General features: G+C 53.5%; 6 protein-coding genes across 6 annotated transcripts; 4 read left to right on the plus strand and 2 right to left on the minus strand.

The window, feature by feature from the left end:
- Positions 1-20: 20 nt before the first annotated feature.
- Positions 21-1175, plus strand: AYO21_11696 (hypothetical protein; the record flags this gene model as incomplete). The annotated part of the gene is made up of 2 exons (XM_022661580.1): positions 21-456; positions 523-1175. The coding sequence occupies 2 exons, from the start codon at positions 21-23 to the stop codon at positions 1173-1175; spliced, it is 1089 nt and encodes a 362-aa protein (XP_022506116.1).
- A 510-nt stretch (positions 1176-1685) lies between these two features.
- On the plus strand, positions 1686-4504 carry AYO21_11697 (hypothetical protein; the record flags this gene model as incomplete). The annotated part of the gene is made up of 16 exons (XM_022661581.1): positions 1686-1879; positions 2128-2306; positions 2358-2447; positions 2515-2580; positions 2635-2715; positions 2777-2816; positions 2874-3187; positions 3256-3306; positions 3359-3488; positions 3551-3669; positions 3721-3752; positions 3809-3920; positions 3978-4020; positions 4076-4101; positions 4200-4225; positions 4325-4504. The coding sequence occupies 16 exons, from the start codon at positions 1686-1688 to the stop codon at positions 4502-4504; spliced, it is 1683 nt and encodes a 560-aa protein (XP_022506117.1).
- Positions 4505-4729: 225 nt separating this feature from the next.
- On the minus strand, positions 4730-6219 carry AYO21_11698 (hypothetical protein; the record flags this gene model as incomplete). The annotated part of the gene is made up of 3 exons (XM_022661582.1): positions 4730-5454; positions 5576-5648; positions 5761-6219. 3 exons carry the CDS (start codon positions 6217-6219, stop codon positions 4730-4732), a joined length of 1257 nt encoding a protein of 418 aa, XP_022506118.1.
- Positions 6220-7420: 1201 nt separating this feature from the next.
- Positions 7421-10261, plus strand: AYO21_11699 (hypothetical protein; the record flags this gene model as incomplete). Its single annotated transcript, XM_022661583.1, has 13 exons — positions 7421-7670; positions 7782-7819; positions 7923-8099; positions 8162-8349; positions 8404-8482; positions 8549-8561; positions 8623-8699; positions 8771-8926; positions 9037-9286; positions 9337-9387; positions 9485-9733; positions 9824-9897; positions 10010-10261. 13 exons carry the CDS (start codon positions 7421-7423, stop codon positions 10259-10261), a joined length of 1854 nt encoding a protein of 617 aa, XP_022506119.1.
- Positions 10262-10831: 570 nt separating this feature from the next.
- Positions 10832-12733, plus strand: AYO21_11700 (hypothetical protein; the record flags this gene model as incomplete). Its single annotated transcript, XM_022661584.1, has 2 exons — positions 10832-11050; positions 11096-12733. 2 exons carry the CDS (start codon positions 10832-10834, stop codon positions 12731-12733), a joined length of 1857 nt encoding a protein of 618 aa, XP_022506120.1.
- Positions 12734-13228: 495 nt separating this feature from the next.
- AYO21_11701 (hypothetical protein) lies at positions 13229-15697 on the minus strand (the record flags this gene model as incomplete). The annotated part of the gene is made up of 5 exons (XM_022661585.1): positions 13229-13816; positions 13886-14706; positions 14763-15367; positions 15494-15548; positions 15682-15697. The coding sequence occupies 5 exons, from the start codon at positions 15695-15697 to the stop codon at positions 13229-13231; spliced, it is 2085 nt and encodes a 694-aa protein (XP_022506121.1).
- Between the last annotated feature and the right edge of the window lie 375 nt (positions 15698-16072).

The raw sequence follows: 16072 nt of genomic DNA on the forward strand, positions 1-16072 counted from the left end.
ACAGGCTGATCGCAGTCACCATGGCACAGATCAATTGGCAACAAGCTCGTCAGAGGCCCGTCAATACATTGAGTGCGTTTGTTGCCATCTCCTGGAAGGTCTCGGGCTATACTTTACGGAGGCTTGCGACATGCCTCTCACCGCTGCCCCAGCCCTCACTCCGTACCGCCATCGGCAACATTGTCTGCGCGACGCTGTCTGCATGGGATTCCGACATCGTCCTCAATGCCCCCAAGGCGGCGGTCGAGAAGGCCAGGAAGATCTCAACACCTGAATTCACAGCATTTGATGTCGGCGAGCCGGGACCCTTTCGAGACGCAGACGTGGTCATCGTCTACCTCCACGGTGGTGGGTATTGTATAGGCCACCCTCTGCAGTACAGGACAATGTACAAGCGCTGGCTCGGACTGGCGAGAAAGCAAGGGATGAAACTCGCCATAGTTGCTGTTCAGTACCGTGAGATTACCCAGCCCTTCTGAAGACATTGATAAGAGCAAACCCCCGACTTATCCATCTCCCTAGCACTTGCTCCCAAGCATCCCTATCCATCGCAGCTGGAAACAGTGCTAGCAGTATATCGCCACCTGATCCACACCGAGCATGTCACACCGGAGAAGATCTGTTTTGCAGGAGACTCTGCTGGAGGTATTTCCCCCTTCCCTTTCGGTTCCGTTCCTCACGAAACCCGCAGGCTAAACCGGACAGGAAATCTCGTGGCGGCAACAGTTCTAGCGATTCGAGACGACGAGAAACTCCCCTCCCCAGGCAAAGCTGTGCTCTTCTCCGCCTGGCTTGATTTGACGCTGTCCACGATCGAAAACCACGAGTGCCTCGACCGCGACGTCTTGGTGATTCCGGCGTACATGAAAGCCCACCTCGTGCCGGCATTCATTGGCAAGGACTATTCGCCCTCCGATCCGCGCATTTCGCCTGTCCTGGCGACAGATTTCAAGAATTTACCGGCACAGCTGGTGGTGTATGGCGACCTGGAAGTGATGCAAGACGAGGCAAAGACTTGGATCCAGAAGAGCACGGACGCTGGGGTGCCTACTACGGTTTACATTGGAAAGGGGGGACTGCATGGGTTCGGTGTAGGGGGGTTGCTGTGCGATTCTACGCTTCGGCGGGAGGTGGATGATACGCTTTTTCGGTTCTTAAAGGGAGAGAAAGACTGAAATAGAGAGAGCAGAGAGGTGATAGACAGTTACTTGACATACTTCTACAATGCATATTTCAGTAGGTAGTGACGAGGATGTTGGAATATGACAGAGAGAAAAACCCGCTGATCAGCCACAATGTCCATCGCGCTTCCGTTTTCTCGTTTCTGATATCACACTGCGTGCGATTCCTGTCCATCTCTGAACCTTGAAGCATGCTTTCTCCAATACAGGACATGCAGAATCTTTAATGGGTGTGTCAAGTTCTCTCCCACCTTACCTCGTCTGGCCACCTTCTCGATTCCGAGTGGGCTCGTCCTAATTCCGCGCTACTCGATGCCTGTCAGTCGTCACTCATTTCCGACCAGTTGGGATTCCAGCCAACTAGTGCAGCGAGTGAACGACACTGTTTCTGGCGAACTTAAGTGTGCTAACGGCCAGACAAGATGGAAGGAGGACGTTACATAGTCCTTGGGACAAACCACAATTCGGATTCATTTTTGCGAAGAATCCTCAATTGCCCCGACCATGCCTTCAGGCTCCTCCATCCCCACGGGGCATTCGACACTCCCTGAGAATGGGGAATACAACATCCTGCCGCAATATCACTCCCAGCCCTCACAGCTCCGAGTAATTTGTGTCGGCGCAGGTGCCGCAGGTATCCTGGTGGCGTACAGGATGCAAAAGGAGCTGAAGAACTATGAGCTGGTCTGCTATGACAAGTGAGTTTCGTGAAGCCTAGATTCCGGGGTTCAACTGTTGGGTCTGTACTGACGAAAAGGACGTGAAAGAAATCCCAGAGTCGGTGGGACTTGGTAAGTTTGTTGCTCTCTTTGGATTCTTTGGCTGGGAATACTGATCGCGACTCGACCAGGTACGAGAATCGGTATCCCGGATGTGCTTGTGATCTGTACGCCAATTCTAGCAATGAGCCTGATGATTGTCAATCCGTCTGACTGTCTCTACACAGACCTGCACATGCATATGTCTTCCCGTTCGAGCCAAATCCAGAGTGGTCCGAGTTCTATGCCTCTGGACCCGAAATTCTCGCGTATCTGGAAAACTTTGTCAACAAGTACCGCCTTCAGCCCTTCATCAAGCTGAACTCACGCATCCTCAGCGCAAACTGGGATGAAGAGAGAGGAATTTGTCCGGATATCCTGTAACCGGGAGAGATATGACTGCTGACCCGTGGAGCAGATGAGGTCGAGGTCGAAACAGGCGGCGAGACGATCAAAGACTGGTGCCACGTGTTCATCAACGGCGCCGGATTTTTGAATGATTGGAAATGTGCGATCCCGATCTCCATCCTTGCATTCTGGAGGATGTTGCAGTACTGACCTTGAGATTTCGCCAGGGCCGAATATTCCAGGTCTTCACAGCTTCAAGGGTAAACTGATGCACAGTGCGGCATGGGATCCCTGTAAGATACCTCTGGGCTCCGGAGGAACGATAAGAAGATCCTAACATCTCTCAGCTGTCGACTACAGGGATAAAAAGGTCGCGATCATCGGGACGGGGTCTTCTGCTATCCAGATTTTGCCCGAACTGCAAAAAAGTAGGGGGGAAACCCACCCGGCGGATTGACATGGCCATCTGACAATGACAATCGGGACCAGGTGCCGCACAAGTTGTGACCTTTATGCGCTCCCCGACATGGTAGGCCAGATATACCAACTCCAGACATGAGCGGCGTCTAACGCAGCACACTCGCAGGATCTACCCGTCCATCGCATCCGACATGCTCGATTCCAGCATCACCAGTGGCCAAGGCAAAAAGGCCGAGGACAGGAAGGAGCAATACGTCTATTCCGAGGAAGAGAAGAAGCGGTTTCGAGAAGACCCCGATTTCTTGCTCCAGTATCGAAAGGACATCGAGGTCCGGGCGAACGACAGCTACGACCTGTTCCTGAAAGGGACTCAGTCCCTTGAGAACCTCAGGCGGTTGCTGATCGACAATATGAACGACCGCATTGGGCCAGGTCATGAAGAGTTGAAGAAGGCCGTCATTCCCAGTTGGTCTCCTGGCTGTACGTATCCATTTTTCAGTCCTCCTGATTTATACGAGCAAATGTGGTTGACAGGGATGCCTCTTCAGGTCGGCGGGTGACTCCAGGGCCGGGATATCTCGAAGCATTGACCATGCCGAGTCAGTATACTCTTCCCCCTTTCTTCCCGTCTATAGAGCTGAGTGACGTTAGATGTGCTCCCCGTCCATCGAGGTATCAAGTCTGTGGTTCCGGAAGGCATCATTGACGATGCTGGTGAGGTTTACAATGTTGACATTGTGGTTTGTGCAACTGGATTCAACATCGCGTTTGCGCCCCGCTTGTGAGTTTCCCTGGGTGTCGCGTGCCACGGATGTACCGTCGCTGATTTATACGCACACGCAGTCCTATCCGTGGAGTCAATGGGGTGACAATGTCCGACGAATTCGACCCTGAGCCCAAGGTCTACCTTGCTCTGACGGTGCCGAAGTTTCCCAACTACTTTGTCGTCAACGGCGTTCGCGGTATGTGAGGGCATTCAATGTGTAGCTACTGTTGACTGACCTATCATACAGGTAACTGGGCTGTGGGAAGTGTATTAGTCTCTGTAAGTGCCGGGACTCAGTGTTAAAAAATGACCCTCGCTAAAGAATCTCCGTTCAGCATGATATGCAAGTGGAGTATATTGTACAATGCATGAAAAGAATGCAGCAAGAGGGTATCAAGGCTCTAGAAGTCCGACCGGAGCCCATCGACGAGTTGTACGAGCACATAGGTAAGGACCTTTTTGGTACCGGCCTTTAGAGAGAAGAGTGCTCTGACTGAATTTCAGACGAGTTCCATCGCAACTCGGTGTGGAGTGATGACTGCAGCAGGTAAGAGCCCTTGCGGGTCAATGTGATGGAACCTATGGACTGACCGCGTCTACAGCTGGTACAAGAATGGGGTCAAGGATGGTTCGTCTCGACCCTCTAAGCGTCTTCTAAGCTCACCCATGGTGTGCCGCATTGTTCTATCGCTGACTTGAAATGACTACTTGTCCTTCCTTGTACAGGCAAGGTATGGATCTGGGGCGGTTCGGTAAATCTCTCCCTTCCTCCACCCACACTGGACAACATGATCATGACCATGTCTATGTCCCCGAAGGCGTGAAAGCCAAAGATCTAACAGCAATACCAGGGCTTCCACTACTTCAAAACCATCAAGAACGTGCGTTGGGAGGACTACCAGTTCCGATACCACCGCAAGAATCGCTGGGCGTTCTTGGGCAACGGGTGGACCGAGGAGCAGTATACGCACGACAGATCGAGGTTGGCCCCCTACATTCGGAACGAGGATAGATATTGGGATTTTGAGTGAACGGCTGCAGTTTATATTGGACTGGGGAAGTATGAGTTGGGTCAACTTGAGCTGGGTTGAAGAGAGGGCTGTGGTGAACGTGGTGTGCGACCAAAGTGCGGTGGTTGCTGGTTGCCGGTTATATTGATATGCAATGCTCACCAGGTATGCAGCTAGGTCAGCTGTTGGATCGGGCTTTGATACGACTGGGATAGGCGATGTCTCTACACTGTATGTAGGTGAAAATCACAGCGGCAACGCATTCTTCAATTCCTCCCACCACTTCCGTCGACTCTTTCCACCATTCCCATCACCAGCATCTCTGCGTCGAAACATGTCCCGAACATCACCCACCAAAGCCTCTGGACACTCCCAGGCGGCGAAATGCCCTCCCCTGTCGTGCAGCCTGTCGAGGACCACCGGTCCCATCGTGCGCGCCCACAGCGTCGGCGTGGTCGCGATCTCCATGGGAAACCGCGATATGCCCAGCTTGACGTCGACGTATCGCTTGGCCGTGTCGTTGTCCGACGCGGCCGTACTGCCCACGCTGTCGCAGTACCAGCGCACCGAGGCGTGCGGGCCCGCCGTGGAGAAATAGTAGATGCTCACCCACGTGAGGACCTCGTCGTCGGTCCAGGCGTAGTCGTCGCTCCACGCGTGAAGCTTCTCGTAGATCCACGCGAGCAGCGCCCTGGGGCTGGACTTGAGCGCGTAGCCGATCGTTTGGGGCCGTGTGGCGTGGAGGATCGCGTAGGCCATGCCCTCCTGGAGGAATGTCGCGGATCGCGCGAGCCCCCGCTGCTCAAAGTCCGTTAGGGGAGTGCTCTTCACTTTCGCCGTGAGGTCGGGGTGCGTCGCAGCATCAGGCTCGTTGGCTACGGCCATGTTGACGTGGTGCGCTTTGCAGGACTCTGGGTACTGGTGGGCGAGGAACCGGGCGACAAAGTACCCCACATCGCCGCCTTGGACGACTTTTCCGGGTTCTCATATCAGTCCCTGTCTCGTGTCCCCAGGGGCAGGTACAGGTTCTCAAGGGCTGGGGAGAGAGAGAGAGAGAGGCAAGGACCAGAGAAGGATTTTGTCTTGTCTTACGATATTCGTTGTATCCGAGCGTGAGCATCAGTTTATGCACCGCCTCTGCATGCTCGCCACTGTTGAAGCCGGACTTTGATGATGGCGACAAGTCAGCCAGCCAGCCAGCCAGTTATTCAGTCTCTCCGCTACCCTCCAGTGATCCTGTAGTCTACCAAAATGGGGGAGTTGTAAAGGTTACCTACCTTTGTCACTCCTGACGAGAATCCAAAGTTGACGAGACTCGGGGCAACGACATGGAACACTGGTTCCTCCCCAGGGCCCTCTCTTCGCGTAAGTAGCGGGAGGATCTTGGTCACCTCGACGAAACTGCCCGGCCAGCCGTGGAGGAAGAGCAGTGGGATCGCGTCTGGGTGCTCGCTCCGCTGGTGGACGCAGTGCACGTCGAGCTCTCCAAACCCGTCCACGGCGACGGTGACCATCTGCTGCGGCAAGAGATTCAGTCGCGCCTCGACGGCCCGCCAGTCGAAGCTGTCCCGCCAGTACATCACCAGGCGCTGCATCTCGGACAGGGGCGTCCCTCGCTGCCATGGGGGGACGTCGTCGACCTCGTCGGGGAGATCGCTCAGCTGGAGAAGGTCTTTGAGTCGCTGGAGCCGCTGTTGGTCGATGTGGATCTTGTACGGGGTGATTTTAGTGGCCATGCTGCACATACACACACACACACAGAGAGAGAGAGAGAGAGAGAGAGAGAGAGAGAGAGAGAGAGAGAGAGAGAGAGAAACAGAGGTTGTTTGGTCAGACAGGACAGGACAAAACAGGACTTGCTCAGTACGATATCAGGTGATGGTCTGGATGGATGGGTCGATCTGGCCTGCGCTTTGGAAAGGAGTGCGGTGCGGCCGTGGTGCTCGTGGTCTGAGGGAGCAGAGCGCTGTCGTCAAATGGTTACTATTATTATTAGTTCCCATCGCCAGCTTCGACTTGGTTGTCACTACGTAGGTGTGGAGGTGTCGTATGCGTAATTCCGGGCCATTGATTCTTCGAAAATGGGGAACGAATCGTATCTAGACGTCTTCGTTCCGCAGGCACCTGGTCGTACCCACATCAATGCTGGATAGGGACAGTCTCTAAAAACGGGTACTAAAGGCTTCGATAGGGGCATTGATGTCTCAAAAGAATTGTCGTGCAAGGCTGTTGTCTCTCGTCCGTTGATCATGTTTGTAGCCGACCGAAGTATTCTTGACGCTCCCAAACATCCCGGGGGAGTTGTCGAATGTAATCTTTTGTTTTGCCATGAATTTACCATGTAGTATATCTCCATCCTGAATGCTCAGCTACCAGATCATCGAAGGCGTTCTCCATTGACTCCCCAGAAGACGCTGAGCAGATAGACGACATGCACTCGTGCATCTGTCTCATGACCTTAGAATCTTGGAGCAAGTTGAGATAGAACCGAATCAGGCGAGACCACGATCAAGGCACAAGTACTTTACCCAGTGTCGAAGCTACGTCGAAGCAGCCCTGGGATCCATCAACCCACCTCGGCCCAAGACTATGGATCTAAGCGGATTGTGAGTGGATGGTGCAATTCCGATCGTGCTCGTCGAACAAACCGTCTCTAGATCTACTATGAACGAAAAAAAAAGGATGCAGATTTGGGCGTTGATGGCGTTCGAATTCCGACCGGAACCTCATCCGTCAGGTGATGAATGCATATGAGTAGAGAATACAACAACACATAGGGATTGACGACCAGCATATACCGATCTAGAGGGTGTTTATAACTAAGAGCCGTGGTTCACAGACACTCACTCGTTAGTAAAGATATTGACAGGTTTTCTTTCATCCCCTTCTTGTACCAATTCTTCGTGTCTGGCCGTGACGGTAAGATCTATTGACAAGATGCGCAAAGAGTATGAAGGCGTCCCGCTCCATACAAACGCCCAGGGCTACCATGTCCCAGACATTACCTACCGGGCACCCGAGAATCGCAGGGTCAAGGTCATCACCATCGGCGCGGGCTTTGCAGGCATCTTGATCGCGTACAAGTTTCAGAAAGAGCTCCAGAACGTGGAACTGGTCATTTACGAAAAGAACGGCGATATCGGGGGGACGTGGCTTGAGAATCGATATCCGAACTGTGCTTGCGATGGTACATCTACCTACCTACCTACCTATCTATCTACCCCCATTCATTCGCACTTGTCCCTTGGAACACTGTTGTGTGTATGGGAGTCTCGCGACTGACGATGCTGTAACACAGTTCCCAGCCATTCTTACACCTTTAATTTTGCTCTGAATGTAAGTTTCCCCCACAGTCGATCACAGTGTCCGAATAACCAAGGTAACTAACCAAAATCCCCCCTTTCTCACACAGCCTTGGTGGCCCGAACTGTATGCCAAGAGTGAACATATCTGGAAATACCTCGATCGGATCTGCAGAGCCTTTGATCTCCGCAAATACATGCACTTCAACACCCGCGTCGTCGAGGCCGTGTGGGATCACGAGGCCGGGAAATGGAATGTCAAGATCGAAAAGTCGTTTATCGACGGGTCGACAAAGATCATCGAAGATCAATGCGTACGTTTTGGTTTTCTTTTATCCCATTCCTTCTTCAATCGTGTTGACAGAAATGTCGCTAGGACGTCCTGCTACAAGCCTCAGGTCTGTTGAACAATCCCGTCGTCCCCAATATTGAGGGGATGGAGACTTTCAAGGGCAGAAAGGTCCACACGGCGCAGTGGCCGGATGATTATAATGAGGATGCATGGAAAGGCCAGACCATCGCCGTCATCGGTGCGGGCTCTTCAAGTGTCCAGACGACACCAGGGTATGTGTTCTTCACTCCCCCCGGGGAGTCTCTTCATCTTGTTGACCGTGACAGTCTTCAACCGCACGTCAAGAAACTCCATCTCTACGCCAAATCGCGCACGTGGCTCGCGTCTGCTCAGCCCGACAACCCGGTGAGTTTGTCCTCAGGACCAAGATTGAGAGGTGACAAGTCATACTGATGTATCTACTACTCGCAGCATCCTCCTGAATGTGAGCCTCCTGGGAAAGATCTTATGATCTTTGGAGTGATGGCCCGCTAACACCCTCACAGTCAGCAAGGAAGAGCAGCTCGAGTTTGCCACAGACATGAACAAGTTGCTCAAGCAGGCTCGCAGCTACGAAGTTGCGGTTCGTCCAACACACACGACCTTCTCTCACACCAGGAAAACGTGCTGACAATCTCCCCTTCCAATCTACAGGTCAACCAGATCTGGGGCGCCATGTTCAAGAACGCACCGCAGCAGGTGACGCTGCGCGAGCGAGCCCTGAAGAAGATGCAAGACCACCTCCGCAAGGACGGGCTGTTTGACAACCTCAAACCCGATTTTGCCGTTGGCTGTAGGAGGACGACACCGGTACGTATCCTATCCCATACCATGACCCTCTTTCCTCCGTGTCCCCTTGCCCGTTGGTTTTCTTTGACAGATCCTGACGTCTCGATGTGTGTGTGTTTGTGTGATTGCAGGGCGTCAATTTCATGGAAGCCCTCAACAAAGACAATGTCGACGTGCATTTCACTGCCGTGACCAAGATCACCGAGGACGGGATCGTCGGCGCCGACGGATCGGTCGTGACGGGACTCGACACGATCGTCTTCGCCACGGGCTTCGACACCACCTACGTGCCACGCTTCAAGATCGTCGGTCGCAACGGGGTGACGCTGCAGCAAAAGTTCACGCCGAACCCGGACTCGTATCTCGGTGTCGCCATTCCAGGTACGTCGTTGGTATAGCTGTTTACCAGCCAGCTGAAAAATTTCCAAAAGTCTATGCTAATCGCGGTGGGAACGAATTGGCAGATATTCCAAATTACCTGAGTAAGTCCGGACTCGTTCCTTGAAGACACCGTTGCAGACATAAATCGCAATACTTGTTCATATACGTGTATGGAGGAGTGCTGATGTGGTCCCCCAGTGCTCTTTGGCCCGTCCTTCCCCGTCCTGGCCGGCTCCGTCACCGCCTCCCTCACCGCCGTGACCGACCTCGCCATAGCCATGGTGAAGAAGATCCAGGCCGAGAACCTCCGATCCATCAGCCCGCGCCAGGACGTCGTCGACCAGTTCGCCGAGCACACGCAGACGATGCTGCACGGGACCGTGTGGGAAGACGACTGTAACTCGTGGTACACGCGACGCGACGGACGCATCACCGCCGTCTGGCCAGGTATGTACACTATATGGGAAAGCATCGCCCCCCCTCGGTCTCAATTTTCAATGACTCTTTGAGAAGTTTTGAGAAACTGACCCTTTTCAGGTTCTGCGCTCCATTTCCAGGACGTGGTCCGCCACCCACGATGGGAGGACTATGATATTACCTACATGAACAAGGTCAGTAGTGGCCATCCATCTCCTTTTCCCCCGTACTATCGTCTCCGTTCACACCTTGCACCTCTCCCTCGCTCGCTCGCTCGTTCGCTGATACGATAGTCGATATTTCCAGCTCAACATGTGGGAGTTCCTCGGCCGCGGATTCACCATGACCGAGCGAGACCCGGACGCAGACCTCGCGCCGTACATGACCCTCGACGCCCTCGACAAGGACTTTTACGACACCGACAAGACGCCCCTGCTGGAAGGCCCCGCGCCGACCATGGCCCAGGCGCGCGCAAAGTCGCTCGAGCATCCCGTCGATCCCATCACGGTCAATGGGGTGACGGTTCCGGTGCCGGTGGTGCAGAATGGTGGACACTAGAGCCTTTCTTTCTTCGGTCTCTGTGGGGGGAGGGTATGGCTAAATGCCAGGTTGGGGGGTTGAATTCGTCCAGCACACAAACCCCGCGAGAGAGAGAGAGAGAGAGTCACCTCCAGGCTCTGTCTGGACTGGAGCCTCTCGGCGATTCCGTGATGCGATCACTCTTCTCTGTGAGTAGTGGTGGTGACGGGCGGCCGATCGAACCCTATCAGCAGTAGTAGACCGACTACATACATAGTTAGCGATTCAGGTAGTTCACACCAAACTCCCGAGGCTATCGGAATTTCTACTGTGATTATGCATGGTATACTAGTAGTATGGTGTGTGACTCAGTGACAACTCGGAAATAGACCAAGCAAAGCAGCTTCAATTGGACTGTGGACATCCAAGATCCGGATTCCGAGACAGAGGCATATATATATGCCAGACACAAGCAAGTGTCAAGCACACGGGGAGCGTGTCTTGTCTGGAATTGGCTTCGTACTAATAATTCTTGTCCATATTCATATTCTGCTGCTTCTAGAGTCTTTGCTTGGTATTTGTCCTTGGATCTCGAATAGCCGATACGCCATGTCCACGGTGGAAGGGCACCACCAGGAGAAGACGACAGAGGGGACTCTGGTCCATGTCTCTGACTCCACTGGCCACGCGTCGCCGTTGCCGGAGCAGGGCGAGGATGATGGCTCCGCGCAGAACACGACGTATGAGAAGCTCCCCTTGAGCTACTACCTGACTCCCCAGTTTCTGGGAACGTTTCTGGCAAGATCCCACATACTCTCTGGTGTCTTTGTGATCTTGCTTGACATGTCAGCTAACCAAATGCGTTTCTGTTAGGCATTCGGAATCACCTGCAATGCCGGCTACTTTGGCTGGACCCTCGCGTCAAACAGTCTCACCGCCATCAACGAAGAACTCGGCCCCAGCGACAGCTACCTGTGGATCTCGCTGAGCTACACCCTGACCGCGGCGGTGGCGTGCCTCCTCTTCGGTCGCCTGTCCGACATCTTTGGTCGGCGCTGGTTCACCATCGGAGGAAACATTGTGGCTCTCGTCGGCGGTATTGTCGCTGCAACCGCGCAGTCCATCGGCGCCATGATCGTCTCCAACGTCCTCCTGGGATTCTCGCAGCCTGTTCAACTCTCATATGCCACAGTCTTGCCGGAACTAGTGCCATTCAAGTATCGCGGGCTGACCAATGCGTATGCGTTGGCCGTCACCATTCCCGGCGCGGCCTTTGGACCGGTCATTGCAAAGGCGTTGATCTCTCACACACACGCCACGTGGCGTTGGAGCTACTATATCCACATCATTGTCACCTCGGTCGGTCTCCTCTTGATTGTGGCATTCTACTTCCCGCCAAAGTTCTCCATGCTCCAGGGGAATAGAAAGAGGTGGAATGTGGTCAAAACCCTCGATGTGGGAGGCATGCTCTTATTCATTGGCGGAATGGTCGTGTTCTTGATCGGTCTGAGCTGGGGAGGCGGGACGTATCCCTGGAGATCGGCACATGTCATCGCTACCATCGTCTGCGGGTTCCTGACCCTGGTTGCTCTGGTCGTGTATGAGGCTTATGTGCCCAAACACCCCTTGATTCCTTTGAGCCTGCTCCGAAATCGCCAGTTCCTCCTCTTCTTGGTCGCGGGCTGCTCTGGCGGGATGATTTACTATTCCATGGGAATCATGTGGCCTCTCATTGTCTCGGAGCTTTTTACCACCGACTTGGTCAGGCAGGGCTGGCTCGCCATGTCTTCAACTGGCGGGAACACACTGGGAAACGTCCTTTGCGGCCTGTTCTATGTCATGTTCCGTCGGATCAAGTGGCAACTTCTGATCGCCACGATTGGCATGACTGCCTTCATCGGCGCCATGGCATCCACCACGCAATACAGCCAGACCAAGAGTATTGTCATCTCCATCATTGGGACCATATTTGCTGGCTTCGTGGAAGGGATCCCCACAATTTCGGTGCCCTACACGACAAACGCCGAGGACATTGGTCTCGCCGTTGGGGTTTTCCAGTCCATACGCGTCTGTGCGGGAAGCATTGCCATTGACGTCTACACGTCCATCTTATCTTCTCGAACCGCGAGTCTCGAGGCAAAGAACATCCCCAAGGCCGCGTTGGGGGCCGGACTCCCTGCTTCGTCGCTGCAAAGCCTCCTACAGGCGCTCGCTGCTGGTTCGCCTGCTGCACTCGCCACGGTGCCGGGCATGAATCCGGCCATCGAAGCCGCGGTGGCCGCGGCGCAAAAGTCGTCCTTCTCTGGGGCCGTGAAGATCGTGTTCCTCGTCACCATCGCCTTCGGCAGCCTAGGAATACTGGCCACACTCTTCCTCCAAGAGATTGACCACTTGTTCACAGACCAGGTTGCTCGGAAATTGTACAACCCAATCAAGAAGAAGACGGAGGATGCGGCCGCCGAAGCGATGGAGAAGGCGGTTGTGATACAGGAAGAAAACCGTGTCGGCTAAGACGGGGTGGCTTCACCTGTGGCCAGATATTGACTGCGTCGGCACCAGATTGCAGTGCTGTACTTCTGGCAGTCACACCGTCCGTCCGAAAGCAGTATATGAACCGACAAAGCGGGAACGTTGAGCCCCAGCCTCTGATAGTCCTGTAGCTAGTAGCATACTTTCAAGCTGATGAAAAGGAGCTGTTTCTAGTTGGCGTCTTGTCTGTGCTTTGGCGATCAATCTCTCCGAGAGTCGAGCCTTCGACGTAGCGGGTAGATTCTGAAATAGTTCATTGCTGGAGCAATTAATACTACTCCTGAAAGCCGAGGTCGCAATGCTGATCGACCAGAACAGAACCCCCTGCTTGGATCGATCTAGGGCACTCGATACACCCAATCCCGTGGATGAATGGCACATTTGGACCCGCGAGGGTGCTTCTGTGCCCTCTTGAAGTTCGTAGCCTGACATTCCCGAATCCCTGTGCGTGCCACTTGGAATTTCAAGATGTAGCGATCAGAGGCCAAGGAGCTGTGGATCCCAATAATGTGCATCAAATGCTGGAGTGAACATCATGCGAACAGGACTGTCCTCGATCGCTCCAAAGCCAAAGTTTAAGCCATCCATTATGTCCATCGACGTGGAAGGGACTGCATCATTAAGCAATTTTCGGTTTACCGTGCCCTCCCCTGGCATCAACGGAACCTCAATGGCTGATTGAGTGGCATCCACAGATTGGCAGATGCGTTCGGCCGCCGCAATCACACGTTCCATTTTTTTCAGATTGAATCGTGCCAGGCGTAGACTGGGCGCTATGTCATGTAGGACGTGAAGGGCGCGCCGGAAGGATTTCGATGCCTTCCAAAGACTCCCTTCGTCAGACTTTTGCTGGAGTAGAATACCGGTCAAGGCAATCAGAGCGCCAGTGACGTATACCACGCACGAATATCGTTGTAGATTTTCCGATGTCGAGGAGAACCAAAAGTCGTGAATTGTGTCAACCGTATCCTGGGCGATCTCGAGACAGGTGACAAGGTCTCGAGAGCGGAAATCAGAAGAGAGCAGGTCTTCTCGCCGGAGTTGTAGGCGCAGATGATTACATCGCTGTCTCAGACGAGGTAAGTGACCATCATTTCATAAGAGAATCAAGTTTGGCTTTCCATAGTCACATACCAGATGTAGGATTCGGGCCTGGCGCGAAGCGAATCCCGGCACATCCCCCTCTTTGTCGTCTGATTTAGATCGGTTCTTCCACTGCAGATGCGGCGGCAGTCTATCGCGCAGGTTCTCAATGCGGGCGTCCATGATGACAATAAATTCTTCATCCACAGGCCTGGTTGCATTGGCGCAAAATGTATGATCCCAGATTTCAGAGCTAAGTCGCGCCCATTTGATCGTGCAGTACAGGTAAGGGATACATGAAGACAACGGCGATTCTTCAGGCAGTTGTTCCGTCCTCCCGATAACCCTGTCGTCGACGGCAGAAGGCACTTGGACTCTTGTTTCCAGGTCTCGAATCAGATAGGGCACACCGACAACCAGAGAAATGTTCCTTTCCAGGATATACAAAGACCAGAAGACCCTTTGCCGCATGTGGATCTCGAAAGGGCTGAAGTCTTCATCCCTGTCTCCTTGATTATGAAGTCCGATCAGGTAAGAAACCCTCACCGCCTGACCTACCGCTTCATATGAGGCATTGTACTTTTCGGCATATAGCAGATATGTGGCCTTGATCATAAGTGCTTGGATTGTGACCATATTCCCTTCCGCCAACAGCCCCGCGTGCGTGAGCAAATGGGATCCCTTCTCATGATGAGCCCACCCAGGGATCGCGTCGCTGTCGGGACACGACTCTTGTAAGACCGCAAGCAAGGCGATGATGAGGTGAACCAGTGCTCCAAACCGGACCGTGTCAACGCTCGGCTGGTATGCGTCGGTTGCCCCAACATATTCCTCAAACTGAGCCAATGTTTGAGACTCGTTCAAGCAAGGATCTGCAGACTTTAGCATCATGTCCACAAGTTGGAGCAAGGGGGAATTTCAAGCATACAGTGGGGGTTCAACAGTTCAAAATATCTCTGCAATACCATTCTCACGGCTCCCACCCCATCATCAACTTCATGGTTCAATGAGAGTCTTAAATCCTGCGTACAACATATAGGAATGCGTTCACGGTCGTAGAATGAGCATCTAGTGGAGGCCTGAGAATGCTGTGGTTGTTGGTCAGCAATATTGGGTAAATCCGTTGTGGGAAGATCGTGCGAAGCAGGTTCAGGCTCGTCGCCCTGGCTGGTATCCCAAGTCGGTACTTCGATTGGGAGGATCTGATTGACCAGAGCGCCGGCATCACTCGACAAAATGTCTGGACGGGCATGGTCAGGCATCTGGGCGCCGAACGAAGATGTCTGATCTCCAAGTTGATCGGCTGTTTGTCTCATACCCGATTGCCTTCTCTGCTCCACCTCCCACTGTTGCTCAAGCCGCGCTATTCTTGTAAGAAGGTCAAGATGAGCGAGAGGAGGCTGCTGCGTCTTCTCTATCCCATGTGACATTTCTACCGGCATCAAGGGTGAGTTGAGGTGCGTTGGGGGGCTGGGTAGTAATTGAGGGGGGCTGGTGGATTTCATCTCAGCGAGGTCGTCAAGCTCGGTCGACCTATATTCTTGTTGGCAAATTGACATCGTCGTCTCCGGACGAAGACTGGAAGGGTTCAAACTAACGAGGTTGCTGGGCGTGCGTTCTTGAACGTCCTCCTTGTCCGAGGACCTTTTTTGTACTCACAGCGCAGCGAAGCCGCGCCACAGGAAGAGCATGGTCCGGGCTGTTCCCCAGAGCACTGGCAAGAGGTCAGTCATAGCTCGTCCACGATTTCCCAAGGGCTTTGTCAAACCTTGATCTTGCGTTTTTGACACTCTAGGCTGTTCCACAGTGAGATAGGGCCATTGTTCCTTGCGGGTGAAGAGACTTACCATGCTCGGGTGACATATTGTGAGCGTTTGGTGCCCGCGACTGGACGCTTCTGGCCTCGCGAATTGGTCCGACAGTGTTGTGTCGACGATGGCAAAGAGGACCGGGTCAAGAGGATGGTGTCTGGATCTGCATCTCCCAACGCCTCTCTTGTGCGTTCATCCATAATATTGTCTCTTAGATCATACATCCAGGGAGCCACAGTAGATAGGGAGAGCAATTAACCCAAAGCTCGAGCAAGAACGGAATTCTGGGCGGACGCCTAGCGAAGATGGCCATAGGGGGTTTGCGGGGAGGGGAGTTCCCCCAAGTCGACCAAGTCTCGACCATATTGTAAACGGTAGTAGCGCTTGCCAAAGCAGCCTGGAGAGATGTGGGGGTTCAATAGAGATT

This window comes from Fonsecaea monophora (assembly GCF_001642475.1).
Source record: "Fonsecaea monophora strain CBS 269.37 chromosome Unknown Scaff176, whole genome shotgun sequence".
In the NCBI taxonomy this organism is placed as follows: Eukaryota; Fungi; Ascomycota; class Eurotiomycetes; order Chaetothyriales; family Herpotrichiellaceae; genus Fonsecaea; species Fonsecaea monophora.